General features: G+C 33.2%; 4 protein-coding genes across 5 annotated transcripts; 1 reads left to right on the top strand and 3 right to left on the bottom strand.

Moving 5' to 3' along the window:
• Nucleotides 1-4,112: 4,112 nt before the first annotated feature.
• On the top strand, nucleotides 4,113-7,946 carry LOC123915278 (putative leucine-rich repeat-containing protein DDB_G0290503). Its single transcript, XM_045966417.1, has 2 exons — nucleotides 4,113-4,723; nucleotides 5,393-7,946. Exons 1-2 carry the CDS (start codon nucleotides 4,661-4,663, stop codon nucleotides 7,649-7,651), a joined length of 2,322 nt encoding a protein of 773 aa, XP_045822373.1. The 5' UTR covers nucleotides 4,113-4,660; the 3' UTR covers nucleotides 7,652-7,946.
• Nucleotides 7,947-8,343: 397 nt separating this feature from the next.
• Nucleotides 8,344-12,425, bottom strand: LOC123915267. Of its 2 annotated transcripts, none has more exons than XM_045966411.1 (5): nucleotides 12,350-12,425; nucleotides 10,847-11,220; nucleotides 10,660-10,751; nucleotides 9,938-10,411; nucleotides 8,344-9,528 (listed from the first exon to the last, which is right to left on the bottom strand). In XM_045966411.1, exons 2-5 carry the CDS (start codon nucleotides 11,195-11,197, stop codon nucleotides 8,571-8,573), a joined length of 1,875 nt encoding a protein of 624 aa, XP_045822367.1. In that variant the 5' UTR covers nucleotides 11,198-11,220; nucleotides 12,350-12,425; the 3' UTR covers nucleotides 8,344-8,570. The 2 variants fall into 2 exon arrangements, with proteins under 2 accessions (XP_045822367.1, XP_045822363.1); XM_045966407.1 differs by having other exon boundaries at nucleotides 12,248-12,392.
• Nucleotides 12,426-14,049: 1,624 nt separating this feature from the next.
• On the bottom strand, nucleotides 14,050-16,807 carry LOC123915256. The gene is made up of 5 exons (XM_045966401.1): nucleotides 16,456-16,807; nucleotides 16,249-16,348; nucleotides 15,554-15,653; nucleotides 14,772-14,860; nucleotides 14,050-14,583 (listed from the first exon to the last, which is right to left on the bottom strand). The coding sequence occupies exons 1-5, from the start codon at nucleotides 16,622-16,624 to the stop codon at nucleotides 14,259-14,261; spliced, it is 783 nt and encodes a 260-aa protein (XP_045822357.1). The 5' UTR covers nucleotides 16,625-16,807; the 3' UTR covers nucleotides 14,050-14,258.
• Nucleotides 16,808-17,483: 676 nt separating this feature from the next.
• Nucleotides 17,484-22,603, bottom strand: LOC123915245 (UDP-N-acetylglucosamine transporter UGNT1-like). The gene is made up of 10 exons (XM_045966390.1): nucleotides 22,179-22,603; nucleotides 21,970-22,046; nucleotides 20,413-20,574; nucleotides 20,178-20,311; nucleotides 19,157-19,287; nucleotides 19,007-19,051; nucleotides 18,809-18,906; nucleotides 18,195-18,302; nucleotides 18,011-18,067; nucleotides 17,484-17,905 (listed from the first exon to the last, which is right to left on the bottom strand). Exons 1-10 carry the CDS (start codon nucleotides 22,324-22,326, stop codon nucleotides 17,831-17,833), a joined length of 1,035 nt encoding a protein of 344 aa, XP_045822346.1. The 5' UTR covers nucleotides 22,327-22,603; the 3' UTR covers nucleotides 17,484-17,830.
• Between the last annotated feature and the right edge of the window lie 338 nt (nucleotides 22,604-22,941).

Below are 22,941 nucleotides of genomic sequence, written 5' to 3'. Positions count from 1 at the left end.
AAAAAAATGAATAAATAAAAAAGTAAAGGAAAGGAAAGTAAAACAACTATTACATAATTCAATTAAAAATAAAGTATATATTATTTAATTTGTATCATAATAGAATATGAATACACATATACAGTAACACTTAACTAAACATATAAATGGATGTGCAACACAAAAGTTGAATGTATGATCTGCAACAAACAAAAAATGTCAAATTCTCTTAATTTTTTTTGTTATGCAAAAAGTTAATTTTTGCAAAAAAATAAAATAACTACAACAAATTATGGTTTTAGAAAATAACATAAGTATTTATATCGGATGCACAAAAGATGAAGAGGCAAGATAATGGAAAGAGAAATTGCACATATAAGATATGAAAAAAATCTATTCTCACGTTTAACCGAAAAAACAAATGGTAATTATCAGGGGATGAAAATATTTGTTTCTAACATTCGTAATGGTTAGTTAGGAAAATATGAATAAGATTCAAATTAAAACAATTGTAACCTATATATTAAAATATTGGTAGAAGAGTCAAAGGGATGAAAATTGAATTGTGAATTAAGAGATGAAAAAATATTACCGGGAGTTACAAAGTTAATTAGTGTGTATTTTTGTATTCTCCTTATTATATTATAATAAGCAAAAGTTATTATATTCCCCAAAAAAAGTAAAGGCTAAGTAAAGGTTTGAGTGAGTGTATATTAAAAAGCCATAAATATATAAATGTAGAATATGAAAAGTATAGAGATGACAATAATAATAATAATAATAATAATAATAATAATAATAATAATAATAATAATAATAATAATAATAATATAAGTAGAAATGATGCGGCATTGTAGAGTGATTTAATTGGATTTAAATAGATGATGTGTCTAAATGAAATAATTTGATTGGTCTAAGTGGATTAGGGTTAGGAGAACTATTTAGGAATTATATATATAGATTACATCTAATTAACCATTACACCCTTTCGAATATATTTCAAAATTCTCTCACACACATTTAAAGATGCAAGTTTGATCACATGCGCCTATAATATGTTAGCATTTAACCACTATTGTTTACAGAAGTAGAATTAAAATGAAGAAAACCACTCCATCGTTGGTATAATATGTTACACTATATATACATGAAAGAAAATGACACTCCCTGTTAAAACATTTCAAAGTTCAAACTATATGCCACTAGAAATGATATGCGACTTAATATCAAATTCCTCCATATTTTACCTACTTCTATGTCTTGATTATAGGTTATACACTTTAATCGTGAGATCTATGATGCGATGTAGGTAAAGGAGGAGTTGGAAGAATTAATAAAATTCCTCGCTCCAATTTTTAATATCTACATTTTTGTAGAGGTTTACTTTTTAACTTGTCAAAAGCTCACACCTATGCAATGGTGCGGGTACCGTACCGGTATCCGGTACGTGGTACGACATTTTAAAAAAAATTAAGGTACGGGTATGCTCGTATAATTTTTTTTAATATAGTTATTTACTTAAAATAATAAAATTATATTCTTAAAATAAATAATTAAACATAAAAAATAGCAAACTTTAAAAGTAGTTATATTGTGGTTTACATGTTTAGGAAATTAGGAGTACTAGTAAGACTATGCGGCTCTACTTTTAAAAATAAATAAAAAGGGAAGGAGACTAAATCGATTATAATTTTAAACTAAAGTGAATCTTTATTAAAAAAATAAACAAATAAAAAAAGAATGGGATTGGAAAGTATTGCCAAAAAGAAAAAGTTTTTGATGAAATATGTATAACGTGTGTACCCTGAGAGTACCACGCGCGTATCCCGGAAGTATCACGCGTGTACCCCCATGAAAAAGAAAAAAAAAACTCGGTACTTTGAAGATACGTACCATGGGAGTACCATACGCATTACCGGTACCCGATACGTACTCGATACTCTGTCTAAAACGGAGTACCCGTGTAACATAGTCTCACACTTAACATTCATTTCTTTATGTTTTTGGTTTACATATATATCACTTTTTTATAAAAGTAAAAGCTAAAAATTTAATATTTTATAAGAACCAAAAAATATATTTAACATTTATTAAATAAAAATAAATAAAAAACCAATGTTTACATGTATATATTAATTTATAATTCTTTTTGTCTGATTTAACCGACTTATATAGTGACATGATATTTAAAAAACAAAAACAAAAAAACTATTTCAAATGCCTCTAGTTGGAAAATACTTATCCACACAATTGAACTTGGACAACAAAGTCCCAGAATCCTGGCCTCATTTTCTTTCTTTTCTCGTCCCATGATAGCCCCCTTACAAGATAATTACAATATGGACAAAACTTAGATAAAGTTCTTTAGGTCCAGTTTTTACTGTTATCCAATAAAAAATTGACACATGGACTGTTTATTTTAAATGATAACCACCGTTAGAAAAATGTTTTCTATAGCATAAAAAAAGTTCTCTGAAATCTTCAACACCCCAAATTTGTGAGAAACAACTCTTAATCCTGTTCAATCTTCCATTATGTGCAAGTTTGGTAAAAATCTCATACTGTTTTTCGCCGACCGCCACATAGAAAAGACGTCACCCTTTTTCAAGTCTGGTGGAATCTATTTTGTTCTTGTGGCTGTGGTATTTGGTAGTTAAAAAAAAACTGAGATTGCACAAAGATTTGAAACGTGGTGGATTTTCCTTCCGCCGCGTCAGTTTTCAAGAGGTGGTGGTTTGCCCCTGGTTGATTTAGGATGAAGGTGATGTCTGTCAAATTACAAGAGAGAAGTTCAATTGACGACGGGTCAGGAAGACGAAACGGGTCGGGAAGATAAAATTCTAACGCACGTTAACTCAATTTTAACATGTAAAATAAACAGTCCAGGTGTCAATTTTTTATTGAAGAACAGTAAAAACTGGACCTAAAGAACTTTATCTAAGTTTTGTCCTTACAATATTGCGTCAAAAAAAATATTACAATATAATAAAAGTTTTTTGACAAAAAAATAATGAGTCATATATCTATATCCACAAAAAAATCCATATCCATAGTGGCAAAATTACAACCACTACAACACAAGGGGAAGTGTAGAGTAAGCCAAACCAACGTCAACGAATTGGTGAAAACATTTACACGTGTTAAGACTATGTTTATCCTTTACGTCGACCAATTTCCACGTTCACATTCATCCTCATATATCTTGAAAATTCATTGGCCTTTCACATAATATACTTCTGCTTATTAATTAATTAATGGTCGAAATTTGACAACTGCCTCATATGTTTGTGGTTGTGACTTGTGAGTTTACAAAACAAAAAACTCCATTTTTTATTTATCTATTATTTTACAATTCTAAAAATAATATTTTATTAATTTCATTATCTTTTGAAATTTTAATTTTAAAATTATAAATAAAAATTTATTAATTTTAATATATTTTGGAAAATATAAAAATATGTCTTTAAAAAATCTAAGTGATCATTTTAAAATAAATACTTTTAATATTAAATATTTTTTTAGAAATATATATCCTATCTCTATATATTATATGCTTAATTTTTAGTTCCATAATGAAAAGTTTAGATAATATAAATGGTTTGTTCGAATAGTGAATAAAGTATTGTCAACATATTCTCATGAACTTAACTCATTTGGTAGGAACATTGCATAGTATGTGCAGGAGCTGTGGTAGAATTATTAAATATTGAATAATTGTACAAATGACTTTGACACCACATTTTCATTCAAAACTTTAAAATATTGAGTTTATGAGTTATCTTATAATTAATGGATCTCGTGTATATCTCTCTTTAATAATGTGAGTCTCTGTCCACGATCCATCACCACCTATTTATATCAGACTCTAATACTACTCTTTTACCATTGTATCGACATATTGACACAAAATAAATAACAATAAATTATCAATGTTTAATTATTTGAGGTGACAAAGGGATAACGTAAATATGGAAGAAAAACAAATTTTGTTGTAAAGTGATTATTTAAATTAATTGAATAGGATGTGCCAAAAAAACAAAATTAAACGAATAGGGAATGGCTTTATCGTGACCAGGAGGGACACGTCAACCTCTTTACATTTTCCTCAAACATTTTCCTCTTTTTTTTTTTCTAAGAAAAATAAAATGTTTGCATGAGATAGTAATAGACTATCTAATCAAACAAAAATAAAACATTTTCTCTATTTTTTTACTCAAAAACTTTTCTTCATTAATCATTTTTTGTTTTCACCCTCTGATTCCTAAGGGGCTTAGTAGTCCAGAGTTCGGGCGAGTTCGGTATCAAGTAGTTTCAATTTCCTTTAAAATACAGTTACGGGAATCGAACTGTAGTTCCTTCCTAATCATTTTAGCTCTCTTGTTTTTTTCCTTTTTCTTTTTCCATTTTCTATATTAATTCCTTCACCATTACTTTTCCCTCCATCAACATCTTTTTTTCTCTTTATTATTTTTCGAACAACCTTTTTTTCTCTTTATTATTATTCATTCATCTCTTAATAATTCCCTTACTCCTTTTTTTTCTCTATTGAATGAAAACTTGAACACACCAAAACGATATCGTTTTAACAATTCAAACCAACGTTACTGTTTCTGGAACCTTCTTCTTCTTCTTCCTCCGGCGATTAACCGTAAATGCACTTTACACCTCAGTCACTACTGATATGACTTTCTCCGCCGCCGCATCATCTTCTCTTCGTTCTACCTCTTCTCCTTCCTACTCGCAGGTACCTTTTCGTTCCTTTTTATATATATTTTTTTTTCTGTTGTCTTCATTATTTTTTATTTACGTTCTATATAATCGTAGATGTAAATCACTTTTGTGCAAAAAAATATGAAAAATCTGCAAATTAATATTATATCTGTTATGATTTGTGATTTACGGCTACTTAATTTGTATAATCTCTTTGATTTTTGAACTAGATTAATTATTAATTAATATATATTAGAAATTTTAAAATAAAATTTGGTTTTCTATTTGCTTAATTGTGTTTATTTATGTTGTTATATATAAGCCTCTTGTTAAGATTTGTGCAAAATAAATTTTGAAAAAAATAATGAAAAATATGTAAATTAATACTATTTCTGTTATGGAGTTTGCTACGGTAACTTAATTTATGTAATATAGCTGAAAAATGAAGCGATTAATTAGCGTGTAATCGAAATTATAAAGCAAAGTTGATGAATTATGAGATGTGGAATGGTTTTTGGTTATTTACGTTAATTTATTGTGCTTTTAGGTTCTATACTATGTATAATTTGTGGAAATTTGACAGGATTAGTGACTAATCTAAATTTTTTTATTTTTTTTATAGAAAATTTGATGCATTGGTTTGGAATCTGAAATTGAATATTGATTAAATCATGATTTGGAATGGTTTTGTTTCTGTGTGCAGTTGTCGTGCTCTCTTAGGTACAATAGGAAGCTTCGTAGTCAAATAAATTTTGTTGTGACTCGAGGAAGAAAAGGTCGATGGTTAAGGAATGGTTGTGTTAGTGTTAGATCAGTGTTGAATGACAATAGACCTAGTTTTAACAATTATGGAACGCCGGAATCTGCTAGGCTTCTTGAGAGGTTGTTTGAACAGACGCACAAGCTGGATGATAGGGTGATTGGAGAGGATGCAGATCTTGGTGATTTTGAGACGGATCTTTTGGCGGCTCTTATGGAATTGAAGGTGAAGGAGGATCATTTACATGAAGTGGAGAGAACTGTTTTGTTGGAGAATGGAAAATTGAAACATGCTAAAGAGGAATTAGAGCGTCAAGAGAATGAAATTGAGGCTGCCCGTGAGAAGTATGAGAGGCTTGAAGAGGAGATGAAGGAGGCGAGGGCTAGTTTGGTTTCTCAAGTTGGACAGGTAGATGAATTGAAGCTCCGGCTTACGGATCGTGATAATGAGATTGCAGGTTTACGGGATGCGCTGTCTTTGAAGGAAGAAGAGTTGGAGAAAATGAGGATTGGTTTGGCTAAGAAGAGTGAAGAAGCTGCTTATGTTGATTCTGAGCTTAGAAATAAGCTTCAGCTTCTGAGTGAAGCTAATGAGGTTGTGAAGAAACAAGAAATTGAGCTTCAAGAACTTCGGGCAGTTGTATTACAAAGAGAAGAAGAACTACGAGTTTCTGCGGCTGAGAGGGAAGTTGAACAAGAAAAGCTCAAGATTGCGGAGGCTTCTTTGGAAAGGCAGGCAATGGAATGGTTGTTAACACAGGGGGAACTTAAGAGACTGGAAGAGGAGGCGTCGAGGCATGCACAGGAGAACAGTGAAACACTAGAGGATTTCAGAAGGGTGAAAAAGCTTCTCAGTGATGTGAGGTCTGAATTAGTTTCATCTCAGCAATCGCTGGCATCTTCTAGGAACAAAATGGAAGTACAAGAAAGGTTGTTGGAACAGCAGATGGCGGAACTTTCAGACCAAAGGGAAAGTGTCATGTTGTATATGGAAAATTTAAAAGATGCACAAAGAGAAGTAGAGAGTGAAAGAACGAAACTTGGGGTTGCAGAGGCTTTGAATAAAAAACTCGAACAAGATCTGTCCATGGAGAAGGAGCTCATGAAGAAGTTACAGGAGGAGCTGAAGGAAGAGAGAGCTTCTTTGGAGCAGGCTGTTCATGAATTGTCTTTGCTTCAACAGGAATTTGATATAAAAAGTGTTGAATTTAAGGAAAAAAGTGCCCTTCTTGATATCAAAGAGTCAGAGCTTGTTGATGCTAAGCTAGAAATCCAACATTTGAAATCTGAAAAGGCTTCTCTTCTGGTTCTCTTGGAGGAGAAAGACTTGGAGCTTTCTAATGCTAGGAAGCTGCTAGCGGAACTAAACCAGGAAATCTCTGATCTTAAGATGCTTATGAACAACAAAGAAACACAGCTTATTGAAGCAACCAATATGTTAAGGGAGAAAGATGAGCATGTGAAGATGATCCAGAATAAGTTGAATAATACAAGCCTGAAGGCTTTCGAAGCTGAAACTGTAGTAGAACGAGTTTTAGATCTCACAAACAAACTGGTTGCTTCCATTCAGAATGAAGACATTAATTCATATAGGCCACTAGATGAAATGGGTGATCAACTAATGACGCAACTTTTGGAAGATCCTACTAATGAATTGAGTTGGCAACAAAAACGGCTGGAGAATGTGCTCGAGTTGACCAAGGAAAACTTAAAAACAAAGGAGATGGAAGTTCTTGCTGCACAGAGGGCCCTAATAATAAAAGAAGAGGAGCTTAAAATGACTCTTGCAAGGTTGGAAGCAAAAGAGGAAGAGTTAAGAGGAGCAAAGGACAAGGCGACAGAAGATGCTAATGATCATAATAGGTTGTATGCTATGACGCAGGAGAGACTCAATGAGAATAATATGGAGGACTTGGCAATCGAGAAGCTTCAGCTTGAGGCAGCACAGCTTGAAGTTGAAGCTGCTACTAGTGCTCTACAGAAAATTGCAGAAATGAGTCAACAACTTTTGAATAAAGCCATGCCGAGTGTTAAAGCTGATAGCTGTATCAGTGCCATGCAAAATAACAATAATATTAAACTTGATTTAATCACAAATATCAATTGCATTGATTGTTTGGCTGTGGTGAAAGCAGGAGTTGCTCGACTCTCGGCATTGACAGAACAGCTCGTGATGGATGCAGGTCTTCCTGCTGCAAGCTAGAAGATATGTTACCGGGCATGGCATTGCAGATAGACATTGTATGTTGTTATCTTTGTGGTTAAAAGCCATTGCAAGGTTAACAACAAAAAGTAGGTTATAGGATATTCACTTTGTTTGCAAGATATGTATAGTGATTGTATTTGTATCTTTGTCTGGTTGTGCAGGTGAAAACTTATTATGTTGTATCAGATACATTCAAGTGTATTTGTTTTCGACGACAGCAAATATTTTATCAGTTTTGCATATTTGATAAAATAAACGAAATAATATGCTCCATTTATTTGTGGAGTTGATAGATCTTTGAATTCAACGGTTGGATTGAAGAAATATAATGCCGATATCGAGTTATTATGGAGTCAACGGATCGCTCCTCTATATAAAGAGAATACATGAATTTTGGTGTGGACTTTTCATAATAACAAAAATCTTTTATTAACAAATTCATTAAAACATAAGACACATCTTTTTGGTGTGGACTTTTCATAAAGCATTTTTTTTCGGACATAAGTTAGACGGCGTGCCTGACCTGCTAATAATATATTAATTTTGTCACATTTTCTTTAATTATTATTCATAACACTTAATTTATAAATTTATAAAATTATTAATTTCAGATTAAGTAAACTCTACTAGTTTAGTGGTTGAATCTTCGTAAAAATTAGCTTCCGACAACTTACTATATTATAGAGTTATTCTGAAAAGGATATGTACAATTTCTACATGCAGAGTCAGAACTTACATCACTTATGTATAATTACCATTTTCAACTAATGTAGTTCAACTTCAAACTAATATCACAGTACATCGGATGCAATTGCTTCAGTAGTTCAAAGACTAGCTAATGCTTAAAAGATGAATGCATTAATCACTTAATTGAATTGAGAGATAGAAACACTAAAACTAATGGCAATAGGAAGTGTTAAGCACCATCTTTAAAAAGGATATTAGCAACTGAAGGAACCCATGTTGTGTTGCCATGACTTGTACTCTTTGTAGGACTGTTTGTGTTCTGACCTTCAACATGTTGGTTTTTGCTTACTATTGCATTGATCTTCTTGCACTTTCTCACTTTTCTTCCAACTAATATGCCTAGTTTAAAAGCTGTAAACATGGTAAGTGCAACTAGAACAGGTCTAACTGCCCAATGATGATCCTCAACATGTTGATACTTTTCTATCATCCCAGGACAAGTCTTGAAATCAACCACTTCAACCTCAGAGGGATCAGCCAAGAAGGTGTTTGATTCCTTCCCAAAAGTCACCAACCCTGGAAATTTGACAACCAAACACCCATTTGGTAGTATCCATGAAATCCTACCAGTAGCCAAGGCCCCGCATCCTTTACGACGCCAATCAAATTGAGGGGTTAAAACATTCTCTTTCGGCCTAACAAACTGGCCCACACAGAATGATTCTGCCATTTCGAGTTCTGAAGAGTTTCCGTTCCATAGAGTTTGCAGCCCAATTAATCCAACAGCAGCTTTACTGTGATCGCGGTTGATGGAATGTAGAATGCCCACTGGTGAGTGTTTCTGATTTTTATCTTTCACACGTACCCAATCACCAGCTGCCAAGCCATTTGTGACGCGTTCAAGGGTTGACACGTGAATTCTTATAGGGTCGTGAATACCATGGACCCTCACAAGAACGAATCCGTGTTCCGCAGTACGTTCTAGGCCGACAACAATTCCTTCTGGGACAATCATGTTTTGAGCTTTGCATGAGTTGGGAGGCTTTCTGGATCGGACCATGTCGCCAACCTGAAGATGATCCTTTGAGAGGAACCATTCAGTGTAGTCAGTGCTGCCTGATTTTGGGATTACTTTCAGATTTCCTTGATATATCCATCCGACATCACTGGCCAGGTCCTTCAATGAGCTGCAACATAAGCAGAATGATTAAGAATAAAGTAATATTCAACATAAAGTATTACTTATCTTCATGTAGATAAATAAAAATTAACTGAAAAGATAACCATGCTCATGTACAAATAGTTTCATGCTTTTGCGAAAGATCATTGTTCCATCACGACATTCTGCTACTAGTATTTCTTAATCGTATAACCTTGAGCTTTTGTCCTACATTGGAAATCCCATTCTTGGCACATATTCACACAACAGATACCAGGTTCCCTAATATTCAGTCATGATCATGACTCATGACTACAGAAATTCTTTTAAAGAATATAACTTTCCGTGCAATGTGATTCTTAGTACATGCTAAATAAAATAAGATTTTGAAATATTACCAGAAAAATTGGTTTCAAGTATCATATCAGGATACAAACCTTTTAAAGACTCGCAGAATATCTACCATCAGAGGGCGATTCCTCAAATCATACTCAAAACATCCACTAAGGATATTCTCAATGGGAGAAGGAAGGCCACTTGGGATATGCGGCTTTTCATGCTTTTCAACAACTGATCCGTATATTCCACCAACAGAGCATCCATACCAAGGTTGATTACCGGTCAACATTTCAACAATGGTACACCCAAATCCCCATGAATCCGTTTCAAGCGATATTGGGCCTCTGACCTCTGGTTTCCATTGTTCTGGAGCCATGTAATTAGGAGTTCCAAGCCTCTGAGCGATTTCTGAGCTAACAAATGAGGAACCAAGCAAAAGATTTGGAATACCAACATCTCCCAAAATTGCTTGATCATTGTCGTTGAGAAGAACATTACATGGTTTAAGGTTGAGAACAAGGATCCCTTTAGAGTGAAGCTCCAGAATGCCTTGAGCCAGACTGATCCCATACCTGAAACGAAACAACTAACATGTCATTAGTATTGACCAGTAGTTTAATCCTATGTAGCACCAACACAAATACGACACCAATACACATGGTTACATTTTAATTATTAATATTCCATTTTCTTAAATTATTATTATTATTGTGTCGATGTGCCAGTGTCGTGCTCTGAGTGCGTGTATGCGTCCGTGCTACATAGGTTTTCCCCCATGCTATGAGATAAATATAAGCATATTTCTATTAAAACACATCACCTCAAAACATCATGCAATGAAATCCAACCCTCTTTGAGTCTAGCCATCTTGTCACCAATTGAACCCTCATACAAATTCATAATGACACAGATCTGCGAATACAAACATATGTGTTAGCTTGATAGAAGTCAAAAGGGTAGCTAACAGTATCCTATATATTGAAATAAATGCAAATTCTAAATCTAACCCTTCCATTTAATATCGAAATTCCATGTATCCAAGAAACACTAGAAATTCCTTGGCACTTAAAGAATAATTCATTGAATTTCTCAAGTACAATCTTCACATGCTCCTCTCTGATTGGATGTAACATCTTAGCAGCAACTTCATGGTGTTGATCATAATCTTCAGTTGACTGATGAAGAGTTGCAAGCCAAACATCACCAAAAGGTCCTCGACCAATTCGGTGTTGAAGTTTCAATGTTTCAGGTTCAATCCACGGATTTGTGCGATTGGATGGAAGTCCAGCAGTTCTAGGGATGTCACGATCTTTGTCCAAGATCTCATAATCAAAAGGAGCAGCAGATGAAGAAGCCATGACTTCTCTAGCTTTTCCGGAATCTGAAGTTGTAAATTGTAATAAACTAATACTCGTTAAATAATTCAGAAAATTTCAAAGATCACAAGACAATCATTCGAATGTGATTATATAATTGAGCTTCTAAACATGCATGCATGCATACAATAACATCTCATAAACTTAATTCTACAACGGGTTGGGTAGCTCAACTGGTTTGAGCTAGGGGTTAAACGAATGGGAGGTTCAGGGTTCAAATCCAGACAAAAAAATACTAATCTAACAAATAATTAAAAACTTTGGCCGGTTTGGAAAAACAAAAACTTATTTCTACAACAAGCAGACATGTCAACGAATTTGCATTATTCTCCTATCAAATATAATGTTTTCCATGCCTAAAAAAATGTAAATACATAAATAATCTAAGAAGCTAACAATAGCATACCCTCCAAAACTCTCCAAAATACCCCTCCCAAACAGACCCTAGAGATGCAATAAAATATAAGCAAAATGGATTCAAAAAGTCAAATGTATTTGGTCCAAAATTTAGACAAAAAACATTTGCCATTTTTTTTTTCTTTTAACTAAAATAAGCTTAAAAAAACTATCTTTTCCACTCTAGTAGCTAAACTCAAATTCCAGATGATACTATGCTACCCTTTAATGCTTAAATTAACCAACCACACACAAAAATAAATAAATTTGTGAGCAATTGAGAGAGGCCACTTATTCATCTTTAGCATAGAAACAGAAGAGAAAAAAAAAAGCACTTATTCAGCAACTCATCCACCAACAAGAAAGTCAACACATACATACATGCATAACATAACACTGAGTTGAAGTTATGAAGTTATGATCATCATCACAATCAAATTCTTCTCAACCTTCACAGAATCGTAAAATATATAACAAAAAAAGAAAGTAAATTCAATCAAATATTTTACCTAATTAGAATTCATTCATGATAATGAAAACTAAGTAGCCTAAAAAAACATTGATTAAAAGTCTCAAATAAACTGAATATAATATAATAAGAACTTGAGAGAAAAAGAAAATCAGAATAATAATTACACAAGTTGGAGAACATAGTTGATTACAAAAAGTTGATTGATTGAAAGAGAGTGAGAGAAGAGAAAGAAAAGGGGTTGAGTTTATTTGTGTTGAAGAAACAACCTTTGCAATTGTTTTGGAACAATGACTGGAATCTCGGAGAAATGAACGAACGAACGAGGAATCCAATTTTAAGGTGTTTTTAGTTACTATTTATTTAAGTGATTATTAAAATTAGAAGGGTAATGTGGTAATTTGGTTGGATGAAAGCCCCACTGTTATGGTGACGCTGGCATTCAATTGAGCTGACACGTATGATTTGATGGATGTACAGTTGGATGGAGTTCAACATTTCTCTGTATATATCTTATTTAGATATGTATCGATATATTTTCAATATGGATAATTCTTATATGTCCATAAATACTGTTTTAATATAGAAAAATTAATAAATATTATTTATGAACTTATCAGAATTGTCTATAATGATGTATCAGTACATATCCAAATAAGATGCGTACCGAATTTATTCTAATTGAAATTTCCTAATTTTTTTCTGAGCAATGCTATTTAAAGCGAATTATTTCATCACGAATTATTTTTGTACGTTGGATCTTTCATCTAGCTGAAATCATGGGTGGAACTAAATATAAAAGGTTTTTTTTTTCTTTCTAATATCAGCGATGCAATGGAATTCAGCTTCGTGATGTGTCGTGATACACTATTTCGTGAGAAGTAGCAATTCCCTTTTTTTCCTATTAAAAATCGTTTAAGCTAAATAGAGTTAGTTTAAAAGTCCTTTTCAATCGTATATCACAAAAAATATAATATGGTTAGATGCATAAGAAAACAAATTTAAAGTGTCAATATTGGTTTTTTTTTCCTGGAGCTAAAAAAAATACATTTTATCAACAAATACATGAGACCCTCAATCAAATCCAAAATACAATTGTATCAACAATTGCAACTTTAAAATTTTAAACATTTATCATCTCATTCAAGAGTGCTTACATGCGAGAGTTTGGTTTCTTTTAGTGTGTTTTAGGTTCAATTCCTGATTTAATATGTAGCAGCTTTAAAATTTTTAGGGAGAATTTGTGAATCATTTGAATTTCATAAAATAAAAATAGGATCAAATCTGCTCCTCATCAAGTGAGGCATCAAATCTTCTGTAATTGTGAAAATAGGTTTTTCCCTCACTCCTTTGTATCCTCACCAATTTGATGTTTCAAGAGGAGTACGCTCTCAGGTCCCAAGCCACCAATGCACCAACCCAAGTGGGTTTTATGCAATTTAACGTAATACTCACCAATTTGAAGAATTGTAGCGTAAGTGATTACTTGGTAGAGTAGAATAGAAGAGACACTCCTTTTCAAATATGGACTAGTTTTTCCATAGTTTTGCATTACGTGCACTTAAAGAATCACATAATTATTGTAGACAAGTAATTGGCACCAATTAATCAAAAGCTCATTCGGCTTACATTATTGAAATGAGTCTGATTGAGTTGAACTTTTGACTCAATTGAACTCTAAGAATTAATTTAGTTTAATTTGAAACTCAACTTGAACTTGATATGAACATATTTTTATCTCAAACTCGATTCAAGTTATATCGTTAGGTCGAAGCATGTAATTTCAAAAGTCAAAATTATAAGTCTTTTACATTTTTAATTAGTAATTTTTCTAAAAAAAGAAATTGTCGAGTTGAAAAATATAAATGTAAACGAAGTCTAACAAAAACTACCAAAATAGAAGCAACACAATCTTACCTCAAAAATCTAGCTATCACAAACAAGCACAATCAACAAACTCAGATAGAACTAGAGAACAAACATAAATTATTCATTCCACTATCACCAGAATCAATTACATCTGGACTCCAAAAGGTATTTTCCAACCACTCTTATACAAATTATCATGGGACTAGTTCAAGTGTTTGGAAACTTTCACATGAACATTGAATGGATGAATCAAAAAATTTACAAGGGGTCAAAGCTTGCATAGCATATGTTACGAGGCTTAGCGAAATACTATTGATACTGTCTCCGTGTAGGATACTGCTTCCTCCTGCCAAAGGATACAATCCTTCTAATCTTTTTAAGACCGCCGATCAAACACTTGGAAATTGTAGACGGGAAAATCTGGTTTTGAGTTCTAGTTTTTCTCACGACTGCCAGCGGTGTGTGCAATAACTCTCCCACAAAGCCAGTAAACTTGTTCTTTCTAACATGCAGTTTTTCAATTTGGTGCTTGGTCTCTGCATTCTCTAAGGCTTCCTCATCAGAGCCAATGTCGTTGTCATCATCATCACAATTTTCGTTCTGTTTGCAGTAACTCACTTGCGACGACTTGCACCTGAAATTTATTATACCACCTCGCTAGTGTGAGGACTTGTTTAAGAACAAAAACATAGCATATGCATGAGAGATTTATTTAAAACATGTGCATATCAATATTTTTCTCCACACCCTTTGAAATTAAATATTTTTTCGCAACAGCTTGTTATTTATAATTAACAGAAGAGATCATTTGAAAACTTGTACCTCCTGTTTTGTTTCATATGGAAAACTCTTTTCTTTGACCGCTTTCTTTGAACACCACAATTGTTTGATACATGACGGATGAAATTGAGCTGTGCATAACAAAGAAAAACAACTATTGTTACAATTGGCTTCTAAATATAACAGATTATAGAGATTATGCTAAAGGAAAAGTAGTTCTAAATTCTAACAATGATAAGATACATAGTTCTTGTCTATGATAACCGATAAGAAATGAGAACAAGAGAAAATCAAAATCAACTGGTCTTTAAATTTCCTTTCCGATACACTGGTTACAGAAAGCAACCATGAAATACTACTGAAACCTAAAAAGTGCTGAAAAGGAAACTTCAAATCTCAAAGATTATCCTCAAGCACTAAAACTAGTTTAGTATTGTGACTTATATTGCAAGTACTTTTGCAATGCTAGGCAGATCATATTCTACCCTGATTGAAGTCACCCGATTCACAAAATTATAACCAATCTTGGTTGCTCATAAACATTGATTACATACAATACAAAATGTTTTCTTCTCCTATCTACCATTTATTCAGATCATCTTTTGGATATTACATACAAATAGATGCAGAGGAACTTGTTAAATGCACTACAGATAACTTCCATCTGCGACTCACTCGTCACCAAATACTAGTTTAGTACTTTAGTCCCAAATTCATATAAGAACGAAATACAAACTAGCATGTCAAATGACAAAATACATATAGAGACTCCAAATTATGAGTATGAGATAAGCAGGATGTTACAGTAGGTAAGAGTTTCAAACCTGGTCGCCATCCTTGACGCCATAATTTCTAAGATGATCCTCCTCTGTGACTAGCTTCATTCCATCATAGCATAAGCAAAACTGCCCCCAAACATGTGGCCTTCACAATCCAAAATTCAAAGTAAATATATATATATTTAAACAATCTTACAAGTATATAATCACACAACAGACAATAGATAGAAATCATAGAAATATTAGGAACTGCAGAATATAAAAATAACATCCTACTCGTGATCTCTGAGTCAAAAAAATTAAAGCAAATAAATTTACAGTGGGATGGTATGGACACCTAATTTTAAAAAATTGAAGTGATTGATTGTAAACTACAAGTGTCTCTATGGTGCTAGTGTCAGAATATATGCCTACAATTTGAAATGTTGGTCCTACATAGTCTAGTTTTAAACCTTGCCGCAAAAAAAAAGTAAACCACTTTGTAGGACATTCCCAAATAGGTCCCTGAGATTATGATCATTTCAAAAAATTCTTTGACTCTACCAAACTGCTAAGTTGGTTTTTGCTATATTTAACCACTTACCGTCAATTAGATCCCTATATTTAACCTCTTACCGTCAATTTAGTCCTTAACATTACTATTTAGCAGATCAAACGCATCCTATATGTATGCACTTAATTCTTAACTATTATGAATTAAATGCGAAAAATAACAATATAGTAAGAGTAAAAAGAATTACCATGAAATTTTGCCTGGACCGTGCTGAGGCGAGTAACTAAAAACAGCTTCCACAGCATCCTTAAGCTCTGCAATAGTTGCGGTCTTCGAAACTTGAATATCTGTATAAAAAAACACCAACAATGAATCAATCTTCAAAAACAACAAACAATAGAGAATGAATGAATGAATGAATGAATGAATGAATGAATGATAATATGAATATTACCGAAAGAAGAACCGTCTAATTTGAGAACAGAAAGCCTTAAAGGTTGTGAAGGAAGCTTATCATAGAACAAAGTGTTCCTACAAAAAAGCTCAACTGAAGAAGAAGAAGAAAATTGAGGTGTTTTCTTCTTTGTGTTTGGCACTATCAACGATAAACTAGTTTCCGCCATAGAATCAGAAAAATGGAGTGAGAGCGTTTTTTAATTTTGTAACCGCAAATAATTACAGGAAGGAGAAGAAGGAAGAGATACTTTGAGGAGTAATTAGGGTTTCTTAAGCATATATTGCTTGCTTAAGCAGAGAGAAAAAGCTTTTTCAGGAACAAGAGAAAACCGTCAACGGTTACTTTATCACTTTTTTTTTCTCTATTTGGGCTTTATATTTATTGTGTTGAAAAAGATATGAAAAAATCATATCTTTCAATAATAAATTTCATAAAAATAAATCATATCTTTAAATAATAAATCTTAATTCTAATTTCTAATATTATTTTATTTTAAATATAAAATCTTCAAAAGATATTTAGTCATTATTCTCAACACTTAAGTAGCAGACACGATAAATTTTGAAAATTTCATGTTAGAGGGTTTTTTCCTCAAATTTTTCATTTTTATGACTTCTGTTATTTAAATAGTGAAAGGATAAAATCGAAAACTAAAAGGGCGTGCGAGAAGTACAGGGGCACCAAAAGAAACACTCGAGAAAAATGTCTAACTTTTGGATTCTCCCCCATTGGGAAGACAGAATAAGGAGTATGAACAAAATCTCCAGGGCCATTAGGAACAAATATCCTCTTTGTCATTTTCAAAACAGGTTATACACTGTCTGTCCAAAATATTGATTTGTAAAATGCTAAGATTTATGTTTCAAAATATCAAATTTAGTATCATTATTTTTCAAAACACCAGCATATGCATTACAGAACTTAAAAACAGCTTTCAGCTAACACCTTATTATGAACTAATCCAGACAACTGAAAAATAGTCTTTTTCTGTCTTCCATTATTTTAGTAACCAGAAAGAAAGTGTGTGGAGGGAATATAATGAAATGAATTGATAGATTAAAAATAAAATACAGTGTTTGTTAACAATTATAGAGGATGCACAAAATTCACAATTTGCAAATCAAAGGTTTTATTACACTAAAGTCATAACAGCATCACTATAATGCTTCCTAAGAAAATGTTTGTGTCAAATTGTATTCAACAAAACTTCCTAAATATTGAGATTAGACGATCTCATGTTCCACAAAACCCGAGTTTGATTCAGATTCTTCTCATTTTTCGACGGATACATGATGGCCGCATTTAAATGATTGAATTGAATGGCTTTTCCTCATGAAAAAGACTTCATGTTCATCTAGAGAACTTGAGCAAGTTATTTGCCAATGAGCTTAAAGTAAGCATATAAACCAGAACCAGCAAAACCGAGACATTGTCCAATTACATTCCACTGAAATCAAATCAACACACGTTCAACAATCAGTAAAAAAAAACATAACCAATTGGAAACACCAGAACAGTACAGTTGGGACAAGAGCACAGAGTGAGTACTCACAAAATCAAATGGTAGCCCACCAAAAATTATCCAGCCAAATCCAATAGTAAATAGATCCTACACATTAACACAGAATGGTAATTAGAAATCAAGAAAAAAACAGCAAACAATTATGACATCAATTCAAAACAAGATATCATCAAAATGATCGTATAGGTGACAAAACAACTGACAGGGAACGAACCTTCAGATTGCCGCAAATTGTCTGCGTCAGAGCTGAATTTAGAGTTGTGTTCAGAAATATACAGTAATTCAAGAAGAATGCCAGTATGCATGAAAAAAGCAAAATAACCTGCCCAAGTAAAAAGGAACAGAAAAATCAGACTAATCGTTAAACCATTAAGGTGAGGTTTAGGGTTATGACTTATGAGGTTCAACCACATTCCATATTGTCTAACAATATGCAAGAAAAATATAGTATGCGCAAGTTTAATAGATAAATAAAATCATGGAGAAAACATCGAAATTTTTTTTTTTTCTGGTAAACTAAATTTATCACATAAAACAAATGAAATATATACTAGTAATTGCATGATTGTTTAGCTTACACTTGTTCCAAAGAAAAGTAAAGCCTCTAATCCTATAGTAATCTCACATTGAATAAGTAAAAGAGTTAGAAGGAAGCTTCTAACTATAGATGACAAACTATTTTGCATTACAAGCTCCTATTTGTTCTACAGGGCATATTGAGGCTGCCGAGGTATTTTTTTTACTCATTTCCCTGGCGAATTACCAAGTTGGAAACTCCAATTACAAATACTACTATTTACCGAAGAAGAAAGGCTAAAGTGAACGTACGAGAAAACCAGGTGAGAAGAGATAAGGAAAGTTGATTGTCATCGTCAAGTCTCCGCGGATAAATGTCCAGATGAGTAAAACTGGCCCACATAGAATACCTATAATACAAAAAGATAAGTATTTCAAGTCAGAAACCCTATTACACTAAAAAAAAAGGAAATAAAGTTCAATAGGCCACAATACAATCTATCAGCTTACCATTGCACCACATAAGGCCAAAGCTATTAAGACCGCTAGTTTTTCCTGAGAAAAATACATAAAGCCAAATAAATAAGAAAGTGAAGGTTTAAAAGGAAACAAGGTATAAAACTTCCACTTTATAAGAGAGTGTGAGAATCGGAATACTACCGATGCGGGCTATGGTAGCGAGATATATTGCTGTGCTGATGTTTGCCAAGAAAACAACACCATATCCATAACCATCAAAAGATAAGTCTCGTGCTCCCGCAACAAACGCACCAAAGATAATCAAGCCAACACTGATAACAGCCTTATAAATTTCAGTTAAATGAAGGAATCAGGCGGATGCTTATTCAAATTTTAAATAATAATTTCAACTTTGACTTCGCTCAGTTATAAACACTAAGGGGGGGAATAACACAAATGAACTAGTTATGTTATTCATGATGCAAATGATCAGCTTATGCTTTTAGAAGACCATGCGAGGGAAGCATCGGCCAAGTGTTAGTTTCCGATGTATCGTGTACAAATTGCACAAAATCATGTTGGTTCATTTCTCTATTTCTCAACACAACAACCAACAATTTTTTTTCCCATTACATTGAGACAGCTGCATAGATCAAATGGTGACATTAAGTCCTATGATGAATATTTCCCCATTTCCCAATAAACAAATGAAAAGCATGTTTGCCTTTGATAGGTCTTTAAGAATGACACAATTCCAATATAAGATGGAGTTGCACAAGAAAAGGAGTATACAAAGAGACATCATCTAACATATGTCAACGAGTAAAAATCATCAACTTTGTGTGACTGAGAAAAGATAACAAGTAAATAATAACTTAAGTTTCTCAATAATTCCTGTCAAATAACCGATTATCCCAAAACCTTAAGGTGTTAGGATAGAGTCATATCAATGGTTTTATATTATTTCTAACACGCCCCCTCACGCAAGAGCCAACTTGGGCTTGAAGCGTGGATAATGCATAGGCCCACCTACCATATGCTTAAATTCCACTTTTTAATTAGAAAGTGAGGGGAGCGGGATCGAACTCTAGACCACTTAGTCATAGAGGCTCTGATACCATGTCAAATAACCGATTATCCCAAAACCTTAAGGTGTTAGGATAGAGTCATATCAATGGTTTTATATTATTTCTAACAATTCCAATCAGAGGAAGCAATTTACCTGAAGACGACAGAGTGTGTATACCTCTGTCCCACCAAAAGAAACTCTACAAGCATTGTAAATACCACTGTGGTCCTCCTCAAAGTTGTATACATTGGAACATTTACTCCCCGAACAGCCTCCATGGTCACTAGCTAAGGAGAAGTACAAGGATGAATACGGAATAGTTAAAAAGGAAAAGAAAAAAAATATGCTTAAAAGCTTGTCTTTAGGGAGGTGTAGGAAAGACTTATACCATGTAAAATAAATATGCTCCAGCCAAAGGAAAAGTGTGTTTCAAAGTCTTGAGTGATACAAATTTTGTTGAAGTATCTGATATATGCAAAGATTCACTTGCTGTAAAACTAATTATCCTCCAGCGCCTCAATACATAAAGAAAACAAGACGAACTAAACATCTGCAGCAAAAAGAAGCATAGAAGCCTGTTTTAAAACAAAATAGAAAAATTGGTCTTGACAAGTGACAACAATAGGTTATTAATTTTAAGGCCTTAGTAATCAATAGTAAAGATAATGCTAAGCATTTTATATTCAATATATATAATTCTTTTCTGCCTCATTTCAAATGTATGCAATTATAACTCTTGCTGTCTCTCATTGTTGCTTCCATTAAGTTGACTAATACCTAGTAACTTATTTTGAAGAACTTCACCTCTTAAAAATTTTATACCCTCAGCTTAATAGTAAGGAGCGTCAAAGGAGGAAGAGAATACATTGTAGCATACCGAAAGAATAAAGATGCCTAAAACTACACTGTGACAAGGGAAACAAGGACTTTAGAGAAAGTTATAAATCAAACAAAACAAGCATTGAGGTAGGATTATTAGACAAAATGAGAGAAAAAGAAAGGTGGATTATGAAGTGCTTTTGTAATGGTGACAGTGTTCTGCAAGAGATGTCTGAAATTTCCAATAGAACAAATAAGTGACCTGTCAAGTATTAGTTCATAAGAATTATTGGTACTCGTGCAATACTGGATACATATACAATAAAGATTGATCCACGTAGATTTGTATATATTAATGTGGTGTGTTTTTATTCATTCAGATTTCACTATTAAATATGTTAACATCAATGAAATTAATCATGGATCAAGGAAAATAGCAATTTGTTTGAATTCCACTATGGTACAAAACTATAGCGCCGCTATAGTCGCTATTTGACAAAATTGTAATAAATAGCATACCGCACAACAATAGCTGTTTGTTCAAATTGTGTTACGCAATGGCGCTATAGCCCCGATATGACTGCTAGTTAACAACACTGGTTTAGATACATCTAGTAAAAAGTCGCTAATTGACAAATTGTAATAAATAGCATACCGCGCAACAATAGCTGTTTGTTCAAATTCCACTGCGCAATAGCGCTATAGCCCTGATATAACCGCTAGTTAACAACACTGGTTTAGATACATCTCTAAAATCTGGGTTGGACCTAACTCAACCATTAAAAACTAGCTTATAAAGTGAGGGATGTGTCCCACTTATAAACACATTTCTAGGTCATATCAAATGTGACACACTCAACGACTCCTTTTTATCTTTTGAGTATGTAGCCAGAATAGTAAATACCACGTGAAACTCACACACATAAATGGAAGATCCCAGGTTCGACACCGATATCCAACCTAACAATTCGGCATTTGCCAATTGAGTTAAGACTTACGGATCACTCAACAACTTCTTTGCAATGAGCCAATATTGCAAAAAAAACATATCAAACAATTCATTAACTCAAGAGAACATATGAGTGCTAAACTTTAGATATAATATGACAAGGATGAAATAACCAACCTGAAGAAGTGTGATTACATTTGCAGATGGAAAGTTATAAGACGAAAGAGCTGCTTTATTAAACATCACCAACATAACTACAATAACACAAAAAGGAACAACATGAAGTATCAAAATTCAAAACCCCATTTCATTTTTTGTAAAAAAAACATATTTTTCATAGAACAAACACATATTAAAATGAAAACAAACACTTTATGTCTTGTTACCTGCGCAGGTCATGTAAGAAATAGCGGCGTATGCACCACGTTTGGTCATAGCGGAACCTTTGAAAAGTTTGTCATCGGGTTGGTTTTTTGGAGGATCCGATAAAGGAAGAATCGGTTTCTCCGAGGAATTGGATGATTTGAGAGACATGGTGATAATAATAGTAAGATGAAAAAACGGTTTGTTTTACGATGAAAATTGTTGAAAATTGAAGATAAAATTGGGGAATTTTGGAAGTTAGGAGGAGAATTCGAAGAGGTTTATGGAGACGGCCATTCCATGATGTATGTATGAGAACTCCAAACTTGACTGACTTCGTCAACTCTGTCTTCCACCAACGTACGCACGCACACCACCACTGTACCTTTTCTTTTCTTTTCTTGTCTTGTTGTTTGTATTCAGAAAAGGAAAAGGGAAGATAGCAAAATACTATTGAAATCATTCTGTTTTTTATTTAACTTATCACAGATTCACAATTAGAGGTAGGAATAGGCTAGGTCGAGTTAGGCTTTGCCAAGCCTGAGCCTGGCCTGTCAAAAATCGAAGGTCTGAGCCTGGCCTGTGGCCTATCATAGGCTTAAATTCTAGGTCTGAGTCTGGCCTTTTGAAAGTCTGATGTGGCCTGTTAGCCTGTTTAAAAAGCCTATTTCATATGAACATATTTAAATAAATAATTATATTTATTTTGAAATATACTTATGAACTAATAAAATAATGTTCCATTTGATATTTTAGAAAATTTGACTATATATGTCATCATATTTC

Source organism: Trifolium pratense, linkage group LG1 (genome assembly GCF_020283565.1).
Source record: "Trifolium pratense cultivar HEN17-A07 linkage group LG1, ARS_RC_1.1, whole genome shotgun sequence".
Lineage (NCBI taxonomy): Eukaryota > Viridiplantae > Streptophyta > Magnoliopsida > Fabales > Fabaceae > Trifolium > Trifolium pratense.
Note: the sequence above shows the minus strand (reverse complement) of the source record. Positions and strands in the feature narration are given on the sequence as shown.